General features: G+C 39.3%; 1 protein-coding gene across 1 annotated transcript; it reads left to right on the top strand.

Moving 5' to 3' along the window:
* Positions 1 to 1,077: 1,077 nt before the first annotated feature.
* On the top strand, positions 1,078 to 16,576 carry SLC30A6 (solute carrier family 30 member 6). The gene is made up of 14 exons (XM_041404464.1): positions 1,078 to 1,135; positions 3,671 to 3,757; positions 4,363 to 4,447; positions 5,472 to 5,514; positions 7,547 to 7,612; positions 8,047 to 8,127; positions 9,358 to 9,393; positions 10,175 to 10,269; positions 11,034 to 11,082; positions 12,847 to 12,966; positions 13,265 to 13,367; positions 13,668 to 13,715; positions 14,285 to 14,353; positions 15,366 to 16,576. Exons 1-14 carry the CDS (start codon positions 1,133 to 1,135, stop codon positions 15,861 to 15,863), a joined length of 1,383 nt encoding a protein of 460 aa, XP_041260398.1. The 5' UTR covers positions 1,078 to 1,132; the 3' UTR covers positions 15,864 to 16,576.
* The last annotated feature ends 1,488 nt before the right edge of the window (positions 16,577 to 18,064 follow it).

The following is an 18,064-nucleotide window of genomic DNA, read 5'->3' as shown; positions in this document are numbered from 1 at the left end:
TTGCAGCACAATTTTTCTTAAGAGCTATCCGAACTTCCAAGATGATTTCTGTTCTGGATTTCGTTGCACTTTCCATGCAAAGCGGTCCTGCCGTGCACATTCCTTCTGACAGGAGCTTCTGGGCACAGTGAAGCCATCTGCTGGCCATCCAGCCCGGGGGATCGCTGTCACCTTGTGTCCCGGCGTTCCCGAGCCTCGGGAGCGGTGGTCAGTGGCAGAATCCTCTCAAAGTCCGCTTTGGAGAGCAGCTGTCTCTGGGATGGGGCTGGACTGCGTGCGGATCCCTCCTCTGGACTGTGATGCTTCTGATGTTCATCGTGTCCAGAGCCACGGGGGCACTTCTGGGAATCTCAGCACACAGTGACTACATTTTCAACATAATTCATGTACTTTGGAGAGCTGCTGTCCTTGGGGGGTTTCGCTGGGGAAAAGAAATTCCTTTTGCAGGCTGTGTCCTGAGTGCCCTTAACGCCGAGTACCGCGGCTGGCGGCGGGGACCGAGGAAGGAATGCTCGTCCTGGGAAGCAGATCCCTCCTTGTGGAAGTGCTGTAGTGGAGCATCGTGACAGACTATGGCAGGCCTAGGACTACAACACTCTTAAGCTGTGCCATGGGAGGTTTAGGTTGAATACTAGGAAGAATTTCTTCACAGAAAGGGTGGTTAGATACTGGAACGGGCTGCCCGGGAAGTGCTGGAGTCACCATCCCTGGAAGTGTTTCAAGGAAAGAATGGACATGGCACCCAGTGCCATGGTCTAGATGACATGGTGATGTTTGGTCACAGGCTGGACTGTGATGACCGTATGTCTGTGATGGTACCACCCGTAGGATCCCTTTCCTCGGGCTCCTGCAAGCAGCGGGCACACGAACGGCAGAATTCCGGGGAAGCCGCAGACAAGACCTTTATATCCAAGGCGGGCCTCCAGCCCAGCCTGCCCCCGGCTGGGGAGGAGCGAGGGAAGGGCGGCTGGGGCGGCACATCCCCGGCATCGGCACGGAGCCGCAGCCGGCTCCCGGCGGGCGCCGCTTCCGCCACGTGTCCCGCCGGGCCCGCCGGTTGCCGCGGCGACGGGAACCTCTCCCGCCCCTTCCGGCCTCGCATGGCGCCGTCTCTTCCGCTGCGGGGAGTAATATGGTGAGTGGCCCCTGCTGGGGGCAAGGAGGGAAAGGGGAAGGAAAGTCGTGCGTGGAACACGGGGTGCGGGGGCTGCTGGCAGCGCCCGCTCCCTCGCCGGGGCGGCGGCGCCGCGGGGCATCCGGGCGGGCGCGGCCCGTAGCGGGCCCGGGGCAGCGCGGGGCGTCGCTGCCCGTGCCGTGGTTCCTCCTCGGGGCTCTCCGCCCGCCCCTCCAGCGCCGTCACCGGGCCCCGGCCGGCCGGCACCGCGGGCAGGGCCCGGCCGGGTACCGGGGCTTGGGGGGCTCCTGTGCCGGAGCTGGCTCTCGAACGGGGTCGCCGGGCTGCGGTCTGAGCCTCGCAGTTCTCCTTCAGCGGCACATCGGTCAGGGAGCTGGGACTCGCCGCAGGACAAACAGGTTGTAGGGCGCTTGCTCCCCGGTGTCGGGGCTGTCACTCTGTGGCTCGCTTCTCAAAGACGAAAACTCCATCTTTTGGGCACGACCGCCACGTGTGTGTGTTCGTCTGGGCGGCGAAATGTTCCCCTGTCGTGCTGAGCACCACTGGAGGGACATCGGTGTCCTTAACAGGTGCTGTCACCTGTTGGAGCAGACAGTGCCTCTGGCTGCAGAAACTCGTCTTCTGGAGCTCTTCTATCGCCTCAGGGGCTGGCTGAGGTGTGGGGCAGCCGCCCTGCCCAGCTCCGAGCTCTTGGCACAACTGCAGGATCTAGGGATGCCTTTCTGCCAAGGTGCAACCCGTGCTGGAGCTGTTCCAGGGGTGCGCTGTGGCCTGCCTGAGTTTGCACAGGTCCCCTGTGGCACCAAGTACACAGCTCTGATGCATCCTTTGTAAACAGGGAGGTGTGGCACGGTGTGGCTGGGCAGTGACACAGTGCCAACAGTGTGGGAAAGGCCTGGGTGCAAAGACAGCAAGGAGGGCTCCCGAGATGTGAAGGGTCTGGAGGGGCAGCCGTGTGAGAAGTGGCTGAGGTCACTTGGTGTGTTCAGCCTCAGGAGACTGAGGGGAGACCTCTCTGCAGCTACAGCTTCCTCAGAGGGGGAAGAGGAGGGGCAGGCGCTGATCTCTGCTCTCTGGTGCCCAGTGACAGGAGCTGAGGGAATGGCCTGGAGTTGTGACAGGGGAGGTTTCGGGTGGCTATAAGGACAAGCTTCTTCACCCAGAGGATGTTTGGGCACTGGAGCAGCTCCCAAGAGCAGTGGTCACATCACCAACCAGCCTGACAGAGCTCAAGAAGTGCTTGGACAATGCTCTCAGGTACATGGTGTGACTCTTGTGGTGTCCTGTGCAGGGCAAGGAGCTGGACTTCTATGATCTTTGTGGGTCCCTTCCAACTCAGGATATTCTGTGATTCTTTCTGATTCTGTAACACAGCAGCTTTCATAAGCAGGCTGTCCACTGCCTGTTAGAAAAGCTATCCGAGGTGTTCTGGCATCCTGCACGTGTCTGCTAAGAATTAAAATTATCATCTAATGATTTGCTAATAACGAAAAGAGTACGAGTAAGCCTGTGTTTTGTCCCAGATGAGCTAAACATGGGATATGTAGTAGTGCTCAAAGTTTAATTCATGGCACACTTGTATTTCTTAGATAATATGTAATGCAGCTGTGTTGACAAAATGTCTGAAAGTTAATTGAATTTATTTTGGTGAGGAACCTATTAGTATGTCATTTTGCCTTCTGTTAGCAGCTAAGGTGTGATAGCTTCAAATCAAGCCTTATTTAATCTGGCCCCAAACTGCTGCAGATGACAGACCATCCATTACAAGTCCACAGATTTCGCTTGCAAATCAGAAGGGTTTTTCATGTGGAAAGCTTACTTCTTTGTGGGGAGAGCAGAACAGAGGACAGCCAGAAGCTTGGACCCTCTGAGGAAAGGGAGACAAGTGTCATGGCAGATGAATTTCTCTGGTAGTCTGCTCCCTGTCAGGCTTGCAGGAGAGCCGGGTAGCAGCCCCTTAGGTTAAGTCAGAGCCAACAATCATTGTTGGTATATTTCGTTTTGTTGGTATGTTTCATTTTGTTGGTATATTTCGTTTTGTTGGTATGCTTCATTTTGTTACTGGCCTTGTGTCCACCACATCACCAGCACTGTTTTTACTTTAATGGTGAGTTCTCCTTTATAAACAATATTTTTCTGTTTAATAAATCCGTTGCCTTTGGGTGAGAAGTGTGCGTTGATGAAGAAAAATATTTGTGTTTTCCAACTGTCTTGTAGTAGTTTCATCTAAAAGAAAGTTAAAACCCACTCTTTAGGTGATACTTTAGTGTCTTTTCCAGTAAACCTGATTTCTGGATTATGTCTAAATGAAGCTTGATTCTAAGTCATTTGTCATTCTAATATAATAAACCATGTGAGATGGTTACCAAAATATTGTTGAGTTTAAAGCTTGTGATATTTCTGGTTAACAAAAAGTTCACTGTAGTCTTTGATATAACTGTGAAAATAGTTCATAAATGAAAATTTCCTTTTTGCTGATTCAAATTATGATTTAAGTGAAGTTTTTAATTAATTAAACTATTGATTTTTTTTAAGGGGACAATACACCTGTTCCGCAAATCACAGAGATCATTGGTTGGAAAGTTAACACATGAATTTAGGCTGGTTGCAGCAGACAGAAGGGTAAGTGTTGTTTAAAAAAACCACAATTGTAATAAAAATGCATTAGCTGTAGTAAGTTAAAACACACTATTAACTTAAGTATATTATGAATTTTTTTCTTTGTATTTTTCTAGCTGTGCTTAAAAAAATAATCTTTGAAGTTGTATAGTTTCTGTGGGTTCTCCCTATGAATTAGTGTTCTCTGGAATTATATCTGGTGGGTTCAGTAGAACTGTAAACTGAATGTGTTCAGATGTTTTTGGGACCGAAGTTTCAGCACAAATAAAGGAACCCACTAATATAAAGTTGCATGAGTTGGTATTCAAACGTCAGATGCTGTGTGCTGTAATGAAATGCAAATATTATAGATGGGTGGGATTTTTTTTAGACCAAAAAGGTATTTTCAGCATGGTGGCATTGATAAATGAGTTTTAAAATAATCTGTAAAGTTAAAAATAGAGTAAGGGCTTGCTGTTCTGAAATGAGTCGTGAATATTTGGGAGGGAGGAGAAGCCAATTCTGTTTGCATGATGAAGTACTGCAGTATTGTTTTTTAAGACTGGGTAGATGTATTTCTGTCTTGTAAATTTTGGAAGGTGTAAATACATATTTATTCTCATCAACAGTCCTGGAAGATTTTGCTGTTTGGTGCTATAAATTTAATATGTATTGGCTTCCTGCTCATGTGGTGCAGCTCTACAAACAGCATAGGTAGGTGGCTCTCATGTACTGAAACTGTAACTACCATGTGTTTCTTAGCTTGTGGAGTTCCAGCTGACTGAAAAAGCCAAATCCAGTACTTATTGGAGTTAGCGGTTTGCACAGCCGGGTTCGGAAAGTGCTTCCTTTGGATTTGCTGCAGTCAGCTTAGAAGCAGTTGTCACAGACAAGTTTGGATGGGTGGAAGTCCTTCAAAGTTTGCACAGTTTTTCAGTCCTGCTGGTAATTTTTTTCCTGCATAGCTTCTTCATCCTTAAGACTGAAAGCCAGTAGGCTTTTGAGTTACTAGTCCTCAAGCCTGTTCCTTGTACAAGTAGCATCAGTGACATGCAGAGACCCTCACTTGCAGTTGAGTGAGGATGTTTGTGGTGTGGAAAAGGCTTACGACTTCTTTTCTTCCAAGGAATGCTCAGCAGTAGCCAAAACACGGAGTGTTTTCAACACCTCTGTAGCTGCCACTGTGAAGCACAGCACTGAGGGCTGCTGTGGAGAAATGAGCTCCAGATCAGCCAGACCCAGTGCAGTTTTGTGTGACTTCTACTTTTGGATAGGGGCTTCGATGTACTTCCCATCACCTATGCTGAGAATAAAATGCTATTTCTGTGTTAAATTTTTGGTGCAGGTTTTCTTTCAGTTTCGAGATAGGTTAGAGATGCAAAACAAGTAAAATATTCAGTTTAACCTACTTTTCACTGGAATAACACACATAAGAGATCTCTTACTTTGGTAAGTGATGTGTTTCTGGAAGATCTCCTGACTTTCCAGTACTTAAATTCCAAGTCACAACTTAGTCACAAATGTGATACCTTTTGTATCTGGGCTTTATTACGTGCTTTAGTTGAATTAGGATTGCCATCATCAACCTGCTTATGACATTAAGCATATTGGTGACTTGTTCTATCAGCAGAGGCAGTTTATGTAGGTAGGAGATTGGAAAGAGCTGTACAAAAAGGACTTAGAATACAAGTGATTTTTGCATTGAAAATTAAGTTTTAATATTTACTTTTATTTACAGCTTTAACTGCTTACACATATTTGACAATCTTTGACCTTTTCAGGTGAGTTTTTTTCCCATTTTGTCTTACTGCTCATTTTGTCTGTATATTTCTGTACACTTAAAATCTACTTACAAGTTCAAAGGTATGTAACATAGTCATCAGTATAGAAACAGTAACTGGTTTAAATATAGCTTAAATGAGTACAAAATTGCACACAATAAATAGATTGTAAACCCCACCATAGCTATGTTGGGAATGACTAGTAACTTAGTAACTGATCAGTTCAATCATGAGATTTCTCTGTGCAGATACCTGACAACATAAAGCAATATGGCACAAAACTGTTGTCTGATTGTTTTCTCAGAACATTTTCCTAATGCCATAGTCACTGATTGTGAAGTAACCCTCAGTTTTAACGTCAGGAAACAAGAAGTATGTAATTCTATTTCAAAAATATTTCACAAGCTAGATACCAAATATTCTGCGCATAAGGTCGTTAGATATTTTCAGTATTTTTCTTGTATTCTAACAAAATTGTATTAAAACAACTTTTGGTATGATAGTTCTGAACACTTTTGCTAATATTGCTAATACAGACATGAAATATGTATTATCAATAAGATACAGATGGTAGCAGTGGTTGGGAAATAAAATGTAGATATTTTAAAAATATTAGCCTACATTACCTTCCTTGCTATCTCACTATCTTATAAAAGGTATAGGTCAGCTTTCTGAGTCATACATATGTCCATTACCTACTATAACTATCTGACTTACAATAAAACATTCATAAATGACATCAGCAAACATGCAGAAACAAAAAAGACTTGTTGGGATCGGCACAAAAAAAATTTGATCTGTGACTGCATTAGAATTAAGATTTAACTGTAATGAATCTTGTCTTTCTCTTATAATTTTGTATCTACTGAGGTTTTTTTTTGTCTTGACTTTTTTGTCTTGACTTTTCACCTTGGGAAAATTGGGGAGAGTGTTGGTGTTGTACTTTCCTTACTTAATTTGTATGGACATTTTTTTTCTTTTAGTTTTAGAGGAGGGTAGATAGAACACCCCTGGCACTCCTGTCTTTGGGTGGTTAGGGGTTGGACTAGAAGATTATTCTAACTCACAGCAATCTCTTTCAAGAATTTTGATTTGCTGTAAGGGAGAACAATGCTCAGTAATTCTGCTGCAAAAGTAAATTTCTGCTTCTTTTCTTTTTGTCATTGCCTGGTTGCATATAATAGTCTCACTGAGAATATGAGTTTATGGCTTTGTATATGAACATTACTTCCTTTTTACTTTTACTTTTTATTCCATGCAGCTGAGAATCAAGTTGTGAGGATGTGATTGTTCATCAGTTGTAGGGATGAGTTCTTGATCCAGTGTGATTTAACGTTGTTAATTACAAAAGGACTGCATGAAGCGCAGATGGCACTGAATCTGTGTGGATTCCAGTTGAAAAAATTGTTCAGTAGAGAAAAAATGGTTCAGTAGAGGAAAAATAGGCAGAAACTATACTCATCCTTGAAACGTTCTGACTACTACCATGGAGATTCCAAAATAATTGGAATTCTAGATGTTCAGTATGAGAGAAAAATTTGGACAGAAGATAGCAAGAGAGACCTGTGGCTGTCAGTGAATGCCCAGTTAGATTAGAGGTTGTGTAGGTGAATGCAGCCAAAGAAAGTTAATCTGTTTTGGCTGCATACATAGAGAAATTACACTGTGTAAAAGGCAATACTTGGTGTGGCCTGAGACTTACTCTAGAGTACTAAATCCAATTCATGGTATATCTCTAAAAGAAGACTTTAATGGAGAGATTTCTTTGCTTTTTCTTTCAGTCTTCCGTCTTGCTTATCAGCTTCCTTCTCATTTAAGCAGCATTTCCCAGGTTACAGCATTTCTAGGCAAGTTCAGAAAGCACATGAGGAACATTTAGAACATCACTGTGACAGTGATGGAGGTTGAGTTCAGGGCAAGATATGGCTGTATTCCTTTGTTGAGTTCTGGTGGCTCAAGTGTGTATTTGTACATTATGCAGTTTGTAAAGGCTGCTGTTACTTATCACAGTCTAATTCTCCCCTTTTTTCAGTTTGGTAACATGTCTAATAAGCTACTGGGTAATGATGAAGAAACCCAGCCCAGTGTATTCATTTGGGTAAGTACTAATAACAAGATGTCGTGTTTGATAATACAGCATTTCATACCTTGCTCGCTCTCATTGCCTGGGTCCTGAAACAGCCATCAGTAATACTCTGTATGTGAAAGGGCCTAAAAGTGAGCAGGGGAAAGACTTTATGTAAAGAACAGTACAGAGTAGGGGATGGACAGGACGAAGAACTAAGAAATGCTTAATTTTAAGGTGTCTCTGAGTGGAGTGTTAAAAGAAACTGAAAATAATTACTATTCTATAAAAGAAACTGAAAAGAATGGCTATTCTATATTCTATAAAATCTCCAGTTTCTTCCCATCTGTCTGCTGTTGAATGAATTGGAAAAAGTAGCTGTATCCCACTGGTTCTTGCGCAGAAAAGATTCTGTTGGATGCATTGTTCAATGTTCAGTGTTTCTAAACTTAATTCTCAAATTTCAGGTTTGAAAGGTTTGAAGTTCTAGCTGTATTTGCATCTACAGTTCTGGCACAGCTTGGTGCTCTTTTTATACTGAAAGAAAGGTAGGGTTATGTACTATTTTCTTTAATTTTTCAACATATGAAGATAAGTCCAGATCAACCAAAGCACATGCATTCTATGAGTACTGTATGTGAACAGATACTTTAGAAAAGACTTAAAGATTTTAAAAAAATATTGCTAAATCTTACTGCTTGCTTATATTTACTACACTACGTGTAGGCTTTAGATGTAAAGATGGAAATTGATAAATGTTCATAAAAAGCTCTCTAGGGAAAGATATAATGGTTTTAGGAGTACTTTTTCCAAAAGTTTGTGTAATTAATTTAATTAATTTCCTTATGCATCTTGACTTTTTAAGCTCATTAACAAATAAAACTTTTTTGGTTTTACTTCTGTTACTTTTTGAAGTCAAGAAGCTTCATAATATATCAAGGATCTGAATGTTGAAAACATCAACTTCTTCACTCCCTCAAAGTTTGTTCAAGTATTAATTTGCCATACCATGTATGCTTGGGAGCATTTGTGTTTCAGGACATTAGCCTAAAACATTATTTTTGTTTTTAAAGTTGAAAAAGCTTTTGTTAACATCTAGAATTTAAAACTGCAACAGTACACCTTCCCTTATTTTATTCAAGTGCTCTATTTTCTGTGTAAAGGACTGTATTAACAACTTAGTAACTTTATACTATAAAGTCAATGTATTGAAGTGACAGTCCACTGGAATGAATCACCCTCTGTCAAAATCTCCAAGTTTTCCAACATCAATTTTAGGAAATTCCACAAACTTAGCAGATTTTTCTGTTACAACTGAAGCTCATTTGTTAACTCACTGGTGGGTGAAAAAAGATCTATATCTCCACCCCAGTATCCAATGTTTACTTTATTTGACCTTGCTTAGTGAGGTTGTAAGTCAGGAATTTCAGACTTAGTTTGTTGTGGTCACCAGCACTGGTGGTGGTGCCAATAGCAATATTTTTTGCATGTTCATTTACAAGCATATTTTTATCATGTAGGCAGCATTCATGGTAGCTGGCACAGTTTGGAAATATTTGGGAAGTCTAAATCACATCTGCTTTGATTCAGTGTTAAATGCTTTCATTGCTTATAAAAGTTGCTGTGTTTATTTAACAATCCATTTTTTTGCAGTACTGTATCTATCAGTTTTTGTTTATGAATGGCAGCTAATGCTAAGGAACTGTAAAAACATGCTTCAAGGCATGTATCAAGGCTTTACTGTATAATATAACTTAAATTTTCAATTATTCTCGTAGTGCGGAGCGGTTTCTGGAACAGCCTGAGATACACACGTAAGAAATTATTTTAACATGTAAAATGTGTTGTCCTTTTGTGTTTCTGATTGTTATCTAGCATATATTAGTTGTGCAAGTGCTTTCAGTACCAAATTGCTTTTGGTGCCTTGGCTTCAAACCATGTGCAGGCTATAGTGCAGACGGTTCTTTTCAAGGTACAATTGAAATTTAATGCTCATGTTCTCTCAAGTAGTGATCTAAGTACATATTGCTGCTTTTCCTACTTCAGTTCCTTTTGTTTCTTGTGGCCTCTTGGAAGGCCTGGTATGTGGGGGGAAGGATGCTGTGGTCAACAGGGAACTGAAGTTTTGCAAAGAGGGTTCAGACTATAAAGACCACGGGGAGAGGAAAAGCAGGTGTTATGGGGCAAAGGAATGGGACGTGGGATGTATGCTGAAGTAGTTCTGGAAGAAGGTTGGGGGTATATGGCATGATTCCATTGAAAGCTGAGCTTCTTAGCTGTGCTGCTGAGGGGACAGTGTGTTTGTATCTTCAAAGGGCAAATATATACATGTGTGTGTTTGTGCAATTGGTTAATAGCTGTTACTCGACATTACCAGCGTTGTGTGATAACAATGTACGAAGTTCAGTGATCTTGTACAACCCTTACAATGATAATACACTGCTGGTTATTAAGTATTACACTAGTTTATCCTACTGGTTTTCAGCCTCAGTGAATGAAACCAAGCAAAATATTTTGGTACTGTTATTGGTAGTTACAGCTTGATGGCATGTTCTCTGGTTATGGGAAATTAAGACACTTTTTCCCCCTCCCTAGGGGACGACTGCTGGTTGGTACTTTCGTGGCTCTCTTTTTCAACTTATTTACAATGCTTTCCATTAAGAATAAGCCTTTTGCTTATGTCTCTGAAGGTATGTGATAAATTAGACTATAACAAGAATTCAGAAAAAAATGTTAATGTTCCTATTTTTATCAAGGTATAGCTTACTTGTCTGGTAACTTCCTTAACTAGTGGTTGTATATTACTATTACCTCTGTTAATATAACTTTGTGCAGTAGAATTGCCATCTGATTTTCAACTTCAGTTTGCTTATAAGGCTCGAAGTAGTCTGAGGTCATTAATATGATAAACCAAGTATTATTTTAATGCTTCAGTATCCTTTATTTTCAATTTTTTGAATGCAATCAGTGGAGGCATGTGACAGATACCAGAAATTTCAACACATTTTATGGATGTATTAATGAATTAAAAAATAAGTTAATGCAATAGTTCTTTTTTCCTCTTCATTGGTAAATGAAAAGCTCTTTTACTTTTTCATTGTGAAGTAGGCTTGCAGTCATTCCTGTAATTGTAAATTGTCCTGTAAATTGTCCATAGTTATAAATATCTAATTTACACTGTATTATATAAAAGATAATGATTATAACCTGCAATTATATTTGTATTTAATCAGTTCAGATTATTATGAGAGATGGATGTTGTACTTGCTGCCTGGAAAAGACAGACCTGGGTCTTTTTTCAAGTGCCTGCGTATCTGTTGAGATATATTTACTCATTCACAGTGTATTTATTGAATTCTTCCCTTAAAATATAACTTGTGTATACTTTAATATGTAGTAACTTAAAAGTGGTACTTAAAATTGTGGTAACTTTATTACCTTCTTTCTTTTGCAGCTGCCAGCACAAGTTGGCTTCAGGAACATGTTGCAGATCTTAGTAGAAGGTGAAGCTTTATATTGTTTTTCAAAATCATTAGCTTCTGGAAGGCAGTGTTGGTTTTGTGTGTATAATAACATTTTGGAGGGGTATTGAGGCATAAACTTGTATTAGAGCTTTTAAAATATCTTTACCTACTGGAGGTGTCATGTATGAACTCTGGAGTAAACATTGTCTCCCATATTTCCCAGATACATCAATCTAACAGAAATACATCTTTCTGGGTATCTTTTCTTTTGAATATATGTGTTCAGTACATTGTATGTAATTCTCTTTGGATGAGTTTAGGAAAACTAGCATTATCCTGTACATACCTGAACTGCATTTCACAGCATGCATTACTGAGTGATATATTTTGTAATAATTTATGTTTATTTACTTTGTGGGCTGGACAAATGATTCAGATGGTTGAGTTTAAATGTGATATATGAAACAGGTAACTCACTAAACCATAGCTATGGAAACTCCTGACCTGTCCAGCAGGAAACTGGCAAGTCCATGTCTTCCAGGGATATAAGCAGTGTTGATCATTCATCTTATCTGTTAACTGTCTTGCTTTTATTGGATATCTAAATGCAAGATAACGTTGTTTGCAAATAGTTTTGTCAGATGTCAGGGAAGTTTATTTTAATCCATACACATTCTTCCAACTATCTGTCGGTATCAAAAGAAAAATGTTAAACCAAGCTGTAAAACATGTTAAGTATGCTTCAAAACCCATCTGTTTCTGCATCTCGTGATCTTTTTTACAGTTAAGGAGAGCACAGAATGCTGGCTTGGTAACAGAAGAATTCATTTTATATGGGTATAAGATGTTACATCATCAGAACCAAAATCTGCGAAATATTTTTGGAAGACTAATAATTAGGTTGCCAAGTTTTATTGTAAAAAAAAAAAAAAAGGTGGATACCAATCATGGGCAATAGCACAACTTTCCTCTTATCAGTGTAGAAACACAGTTTTAAGGGGAAGGACATTGATGGATAACTTGAAGGAGTCCCAGATCAAGAGTAATATTATTTCTACTGGGTTTTGAGATAACCTGTATATAGTTAAGTCAATATAAGTAACACCCCATTGAATTAGTATGTATACAGCTATTTCAGATGTGTTATGTGAAGCAGTGCTGATTAAAAAAATACCTGCACCTGTATATAATTATGTTGATTAAAATTCTTAAAGAAGCAGGCCAGCACATGATGTCTAAACATTAGTTTGCTTTAACCATAGCAACGAAATATTTCATTCACTGGGAAGTACATAAACTCCTTTCTCTCTTCATACTCCCATTGACAGGAAATAGCTATAAATAAGTAATTTTTGCAGCATTCCCTCATGCATTTTTTTGGTCTCCTCTTATTCAACTACTGGTCTTCTTCCTCTTTTAAGACTTCATGAATTAGTTACCTTTGGCTTCGGGACACTTTTGCACACCAAGGTGGCAGATGGATTGAAGACTGGTGATACGCAAATCTCTCTCTATGTACATCTCTGTAATACCAGTATTGAACCCACCAAGAACCTGTGTTGCAGGCAGCTGATTCAGCTATATCAAAGAGCTGTGTTCCCAGAAAAAAAAAAACTTGAGTAATTTTTGCTGACAGCAGCCTTTGAGCAGAATTAGTGAGGCCTTTACAGTGCTCATCATATGCTATGACAGCAAGGTGTGTTAGAAGTCAAATGCTAAATGATGGGTGTAATTTTGGAATTTCAGAGTAGAAAGAGAGAGTAGAGGAGCTGGCTGACAACTGCTTTTTCTGTTTTGTTGCAGTATTTGTGGAATCATCCCAGGATTGAGTAGCATCTTTCTGCCACGGATGAACCCTTTTGTCTTGATTGATATTGCTGGAGCTCTGGCTCTTTGCATTACATATATGCTCATTGAAATCAAGTATGTGCAGTTGTTGTTTTAAAACAGTATCTCTTTTTGTATCCAGTTTGTAGGAAAATACATTTTTTACATGAAAGAAATGCTCTGATGTAGAGCTGCATTCTGTATGAATGGTATTGCAACTCTGAATGCATCTGTCTATTGTCCAAGATGAATGAGAGTTCAAATGAGATTAGTATATGTAAAATTCTGTAAGTTTATATAATTTAAAAGAATGAAAAAAGAACCATAAGTAAGTTGTTCTGCCTTTCAAAAATGTAAATGCCAGTGTTTCTTTAAAATTGCTCTTTTTCCCTAGCAATTACTTTGCTGTGGACACAGCCTCTGCTATAGCAATTGCTCTGATGACATTTGGTACCATGTATCCCATGAGTGTCTACAGTGGGAAAGTACTACTCCAGGTAAGGCAGCCTTACAAATCAACAGATTTTGTCATTTTGGTTTTGTTAAATGGTCTCATTAAAAAAAAAAAAACAAAAAATCTGTTTTAAGCTTGCAAATAGAAGTGTTCCTATGGGAATTCATGATGTGCTACAAGAATGTTAAAAGTTGTGCAAATATGCGTCACGAAGTCATAAGAATTTAATGAAAATGCCATTTGTCTCTTGTGTGGGTAGACCAGACTTAAAGGCTCTCTTACTTCAACAGGGCCAGTTAATCTTTATTATAACTTGTATTTTCTTTACTTCTTCTTTTTGAAGACAACCCCACCTCATGTGATTGGCCAGTTAGATAAACTTCTTAGAGAGGTAAGTCAGTGTATAATACATAGCACAGTGTGTACAGCTAATAAGCATTCAGGAATGTGAAGAATTTTTCTGACCAGTCCAAGAAGTTTGCTAAAATTATTTTTTTAGTATTCTTTTAGCTGCATGTAGAAAATACGAATCTTGCTTTCCAAGATGAATAGTGTCTTTTAGGTATCTGGAACAAATCTATTTAAGTAGTGCAGGCTGTTTTTATTTAAATTTGAGCTACTATTGAAATGGTTTACAAATGTGAGTTGAAGGAGGAAAAGGAGTGCAGGCAGCTGTTGAATTACAGCATATCAAGTTAAGAACATACTTAAGTTTGGCAGCAAAAGTTACTTGAAATATGTTCCTTAAAACTTTTTTGATGGATTTGGATGTTTAAGGGTAGCAAAAGTGCAATAGGATAAGTGTTAGTGACATTAACAGACATCATCTGTTCTCTGTATGGAGCTTTTATTTCACTACTGAAAATTATTTGTTATTCAGTTATGTATAAAAATGTGTTTCTAAAGGGATTTGAAATTTCTAATTTATTTTCATATTTGTGGATGTTTGTGTAAAATTAGGTTTCAACTTTGGATGGTGTGTTGGAAGTTCGAAATGAACATTTCTGGACATTAGGTTTTGGCACTTTGGTAAGTTATACCTTTATTATCTTTCTAGGCTTCATTTTCAGATACTATTTAATTTTTTAATTTACATAAAGTAAGATATTTCTTCTGAAATAATAACTGTAAAAAATTTTGATGGAGTCAGTACTCAATCCATGTGCTTTATTGCAAAACTTCTCTTCCTCTGTCCTTTACATTTTTTAAAGCTTTGCTGTTGGTTAATGTTATTAATGTATACTGCAGTTCTGGCTTAAAGCATGCATTTTTGCAACTGTAGAATTTCTTTTGTATTTTGGAGTGAAGAAAATGACAAACAATGGAAAAAAAATTTTTTAAATGGTGTGTTAGTGTATATTGTCTAGGAAAAGAGAAATAACTGTAACCCTTCAAGCAGGAAAGGTCTACAATAGACAGTAGAATCATATGTTTTCAGCATTTCTAGGGGAGAAGGTAGAGCAAAATAATTACAGTTGTGTACCAATAATTCTGTAAGCTGAAAGAAATTAAGGTGTATTTTTTGTAATACAAAACGATCACCAGAACTTGGTTATTCCTAAGTTGATGCAGGTATTTTGTGACAGCTGGAAAAGTAAGACTCTTAGAAAATGTCTTCATTGGTTTCTTCCAGTATGCTGCCCTTCTTTAAACAACAAAAAAGGCATCTATTCTCTCTTTCTGATGTAAAAATAGCTTTCAGTTTACTGTTCTGCCACTTATGCCTAACTTTGCACTTTGTTCTTTTGAGCCATTTTTCTCCCCCAGTTGTTGCCTTTCTTGCCAACACATGTTGTATTGTATAGATTGGTTGTAAGACTCATTTCTCCTGAATGATCATCTTGCTATGCTCATAAGAGAGCAACACATCAGGAAAGATCAGAATGTGTCCTGTAATAAGGTTCTTAATTTAGACTATAGTTTCCACTGCAAAAGGTCTTTGTGTAATTCTCTGTAGGATAATTTTCCTCTTCTTTAATGCACGTGGAGAATCTTTATTGGGGTAATAATTAACAGCCAACTTGTTTTTGTCACTTTCTAGGCTGGATCAGTCCATGTCCGAATTCGGAGAGATGCAAATGAGCAAATGGTACTTGCCCATGTCACTAACAGATTATACACATTGGTCTCGACCTTGACTGTTCAGATTTTCAAAGATGACTGGATCAGACCTACCTTATCATCTGTGCCTATTGCAAACAATATTCTGAACCTTTCGGATCATCACATTATTCCAATGCCATCTTTGAAAGCTGCTGACAATTTGAACCCTGTTACCTCCACTCCAGCTAAGCCTAGCAGCCCACCACCAGAATTTTCTTTTAACACACCAGGCAAAAATGTGAGTCCAGTCATCCTTCTAAACACTCAGACAAAGCCCTATGGATTGGGCTTTAATCATGGATCTGCACCCTACAACAGTGTACTCAATCAAGGACTTGGAATACCAGGAATTGGAGCAGCTCAAGGATTCAGAACTGGTTTTGCAAATGTCCCAGGCAGATATGGAACAAACGCTCGTGGTCAGCCCCGACCATAATAAACACCATTATTTATTATACTTAAGGGTATTGACTTAATTCTTTTATTACCCAATTTTTATAAGCATTTGGAATGTCACATCATTCTGAATGGCTGGGAACAAGTGCATTGTTCATATTCATGAAGTGGTTAAATAGCAGTTTCTTCCTTTGCATCAGCAGTAGCCTGTGTAATGCCACAGATATTTTGCAGATTTACAATACTTTACAAGTAGTTTTTATAGGGTGTCTATTTCTACTCATCTTTTTTATCCACTTTTCTTCATTTATCCAAGAATGTATTGAGATGCAGCACAACTCCCTAAGAGAATAAAATTGTCACCAGGTAGTATTTTTTTTAATTCTAATGAGAATTACTGGATGCTGAATAGCTCAGAGAATAGGAAATGGCAGAAATACAAGTCCCAATTTTCAGACATGTTTGATTATTGTATTAAGCCATGCTTGGGCCAAATCACAATTAGTTTTGGATTGCAAAAATCCATCAATATTCATGTTATGGCCATTGTGAAGACAATCTGGCATTTCAGATTGTAATTGATTTTGCGAGAGAGTGTTTTTACATTTTGATTGATGCTTTTATAGAAATTCATATGGTTCAGCAACCATTTTCTAGTTGTAAGTATTCCATTCTCATCTCTGATATTTCTTACTTTTTGGTTTAACTGCAAAATTATTTAGCAATATACTGAGAAATAAAATACTTAAAACTTAAGATTTTACAAGCACCTCTTTTTTACAATTAACCCTATTGAGGATACACATCAGATGACTGTTGTTTCTGAAGCCAGTATTTAATTTTTGACTACGGAGAGTATTCTGTTATTTGACTGTGACTTTGTATTTTCCTCTTTGTATTTTTTTAATGTAGTTCCACAGGCAAAAGTAATTTATTTATATTCCTGGTTTATATCCAGAGTGCAAATCAGTGATGGCTGAGAATTTGTAGTCACTGCTGGAGTGCTTAACTTTTTGGGCACACTCGGAACACGACCACTTAACCTGTCTCTGCTTTTCCATTACTGTCCTACTGTACACTGAGGTGTCTGCATTTCTCCAGGGCCTTTCTCAGAGAGCTCTTCCCTCTCATCGCTGTCTTTTCCTTCTCTGCTCTGACAACAGGGAAAGGCCTTTTAGAAATACTTCAGGTTTTTTTCTGTTCCCCTGTGCAGTATCTACATTACAATTGCTCCTCTGTACATTCTTCTGCATCTCTTGGCCGTCTAGGAATGGGTTTCCACTTGCAACTCAGGGTGCTATATATTGGCTTCCACCTTGTTCATCTGTGTGCTAAATTATGCACTCCACTTCCGTGAGGTGGTTACATGGAGCTGTAGTATCTCAGGGATTCCAAGGATACTATGTTAACTGAAGATAATTGCTTTGATGGAGAAATCTTTCTTATGTGGATCTGAGTGAAGAAAACAGCCTTCATTTGGATTTTAAAGATCTGTGGCCTCTTCACTGGCTGAGGATTTATTTTTCTTTTTCTGTGTAAGAATATTTCTGTTTTTCTCCCCCCTCCATGACCTGTATTTCTTGAGCCAGTGTTTGGAGGAGGGAGTCATTCTTGCAAAAGCAAGGTGGCATTCTGCATGATGGAGATGTGTCTTTTGGGGATGTTTCAGGCTGAGGGTAGTGCCCTGGCTGCCACTGGGATGCTGTCCATGTAAGCTACAAGTAGGGAATCTAGTTCTGTACTTCATTTGCAGTGAGAGTAAAAATTTCATTGCTCTGTTAGAAAATGTAATGACCTGGCAAACTTCCATTTAAAGATTACAGTGAAATTACAATGATTGGCTCTGTTTCTGTGAGGTCAGTATTAACTCAGTAATCACCTGTGGCCCATTATCCTGTCTTTCTGTGAGTCTATTACGTGTGCCATTGCTGCATGGAAATTCACTGAAGTACAGAACACTTGAACAGATTCTCTGTACCTCTTGGGTGCTGAACTAGACTGCACTTTCTACAGCATCTGCAACACCTTAGAGCCAGCAGAATGTTTACAATACGCTACTCTTGTGTGGCCTGGTTAAGAATTGTTCCTTACTCCAGTTTCATAATCACATGCCCTTTTTCTGATATTTTTAATACATTGTATTATATTGAATGCATGCTTACTTGTTTTCAGTAGAAAATTAAATCTCCATTTTATTAAAAAATGAAGCTGATCTCTGATTTAAAATGAGAAGGGAGGGTG

Source organism: Onychostruthus taczanowskii, unplaced genomic scaffold (genome assembly GCF_017590055.1).
Source record: "Onychostruthus taczanowskii isolate IOZ18803 unplaced genomic scaffold, ASM1759005v1 scaffold21, whole genome shotgun sequence".
Taxonomy (NCBI): Eukaryota; Metazoa; Chordata; class Aves; order Passeriformes; family Passeridae; genus Onychostruthus; species Onychostruthus taczanowskii.
The sequence above is the reverse complement of the archived record's forward strand: the minus strand, read 5'-3'. Positions and strand labels throughout refer to the sequence as shown.

Bases quoted from the DNA above. Each gene is read 5' to 3' on its own strand.
- SLC30A6 (XM_041404464.1), top strand. The intron at 9,394-10,174 runs GTAAGAAATTAT...CCCCCTCCCTAG, and splicing joins GAACAGCCTGAGATACACAC to GGGACGACTGCTGGTTGGTA. The intron at 11,083-12,846 runs GTGAAGCTTTAT...GTTTTGTTGCAG, and splicing joins GTTGCAGATCTTAGTAGAAG to TATTTGTGGAATCATCCCAG.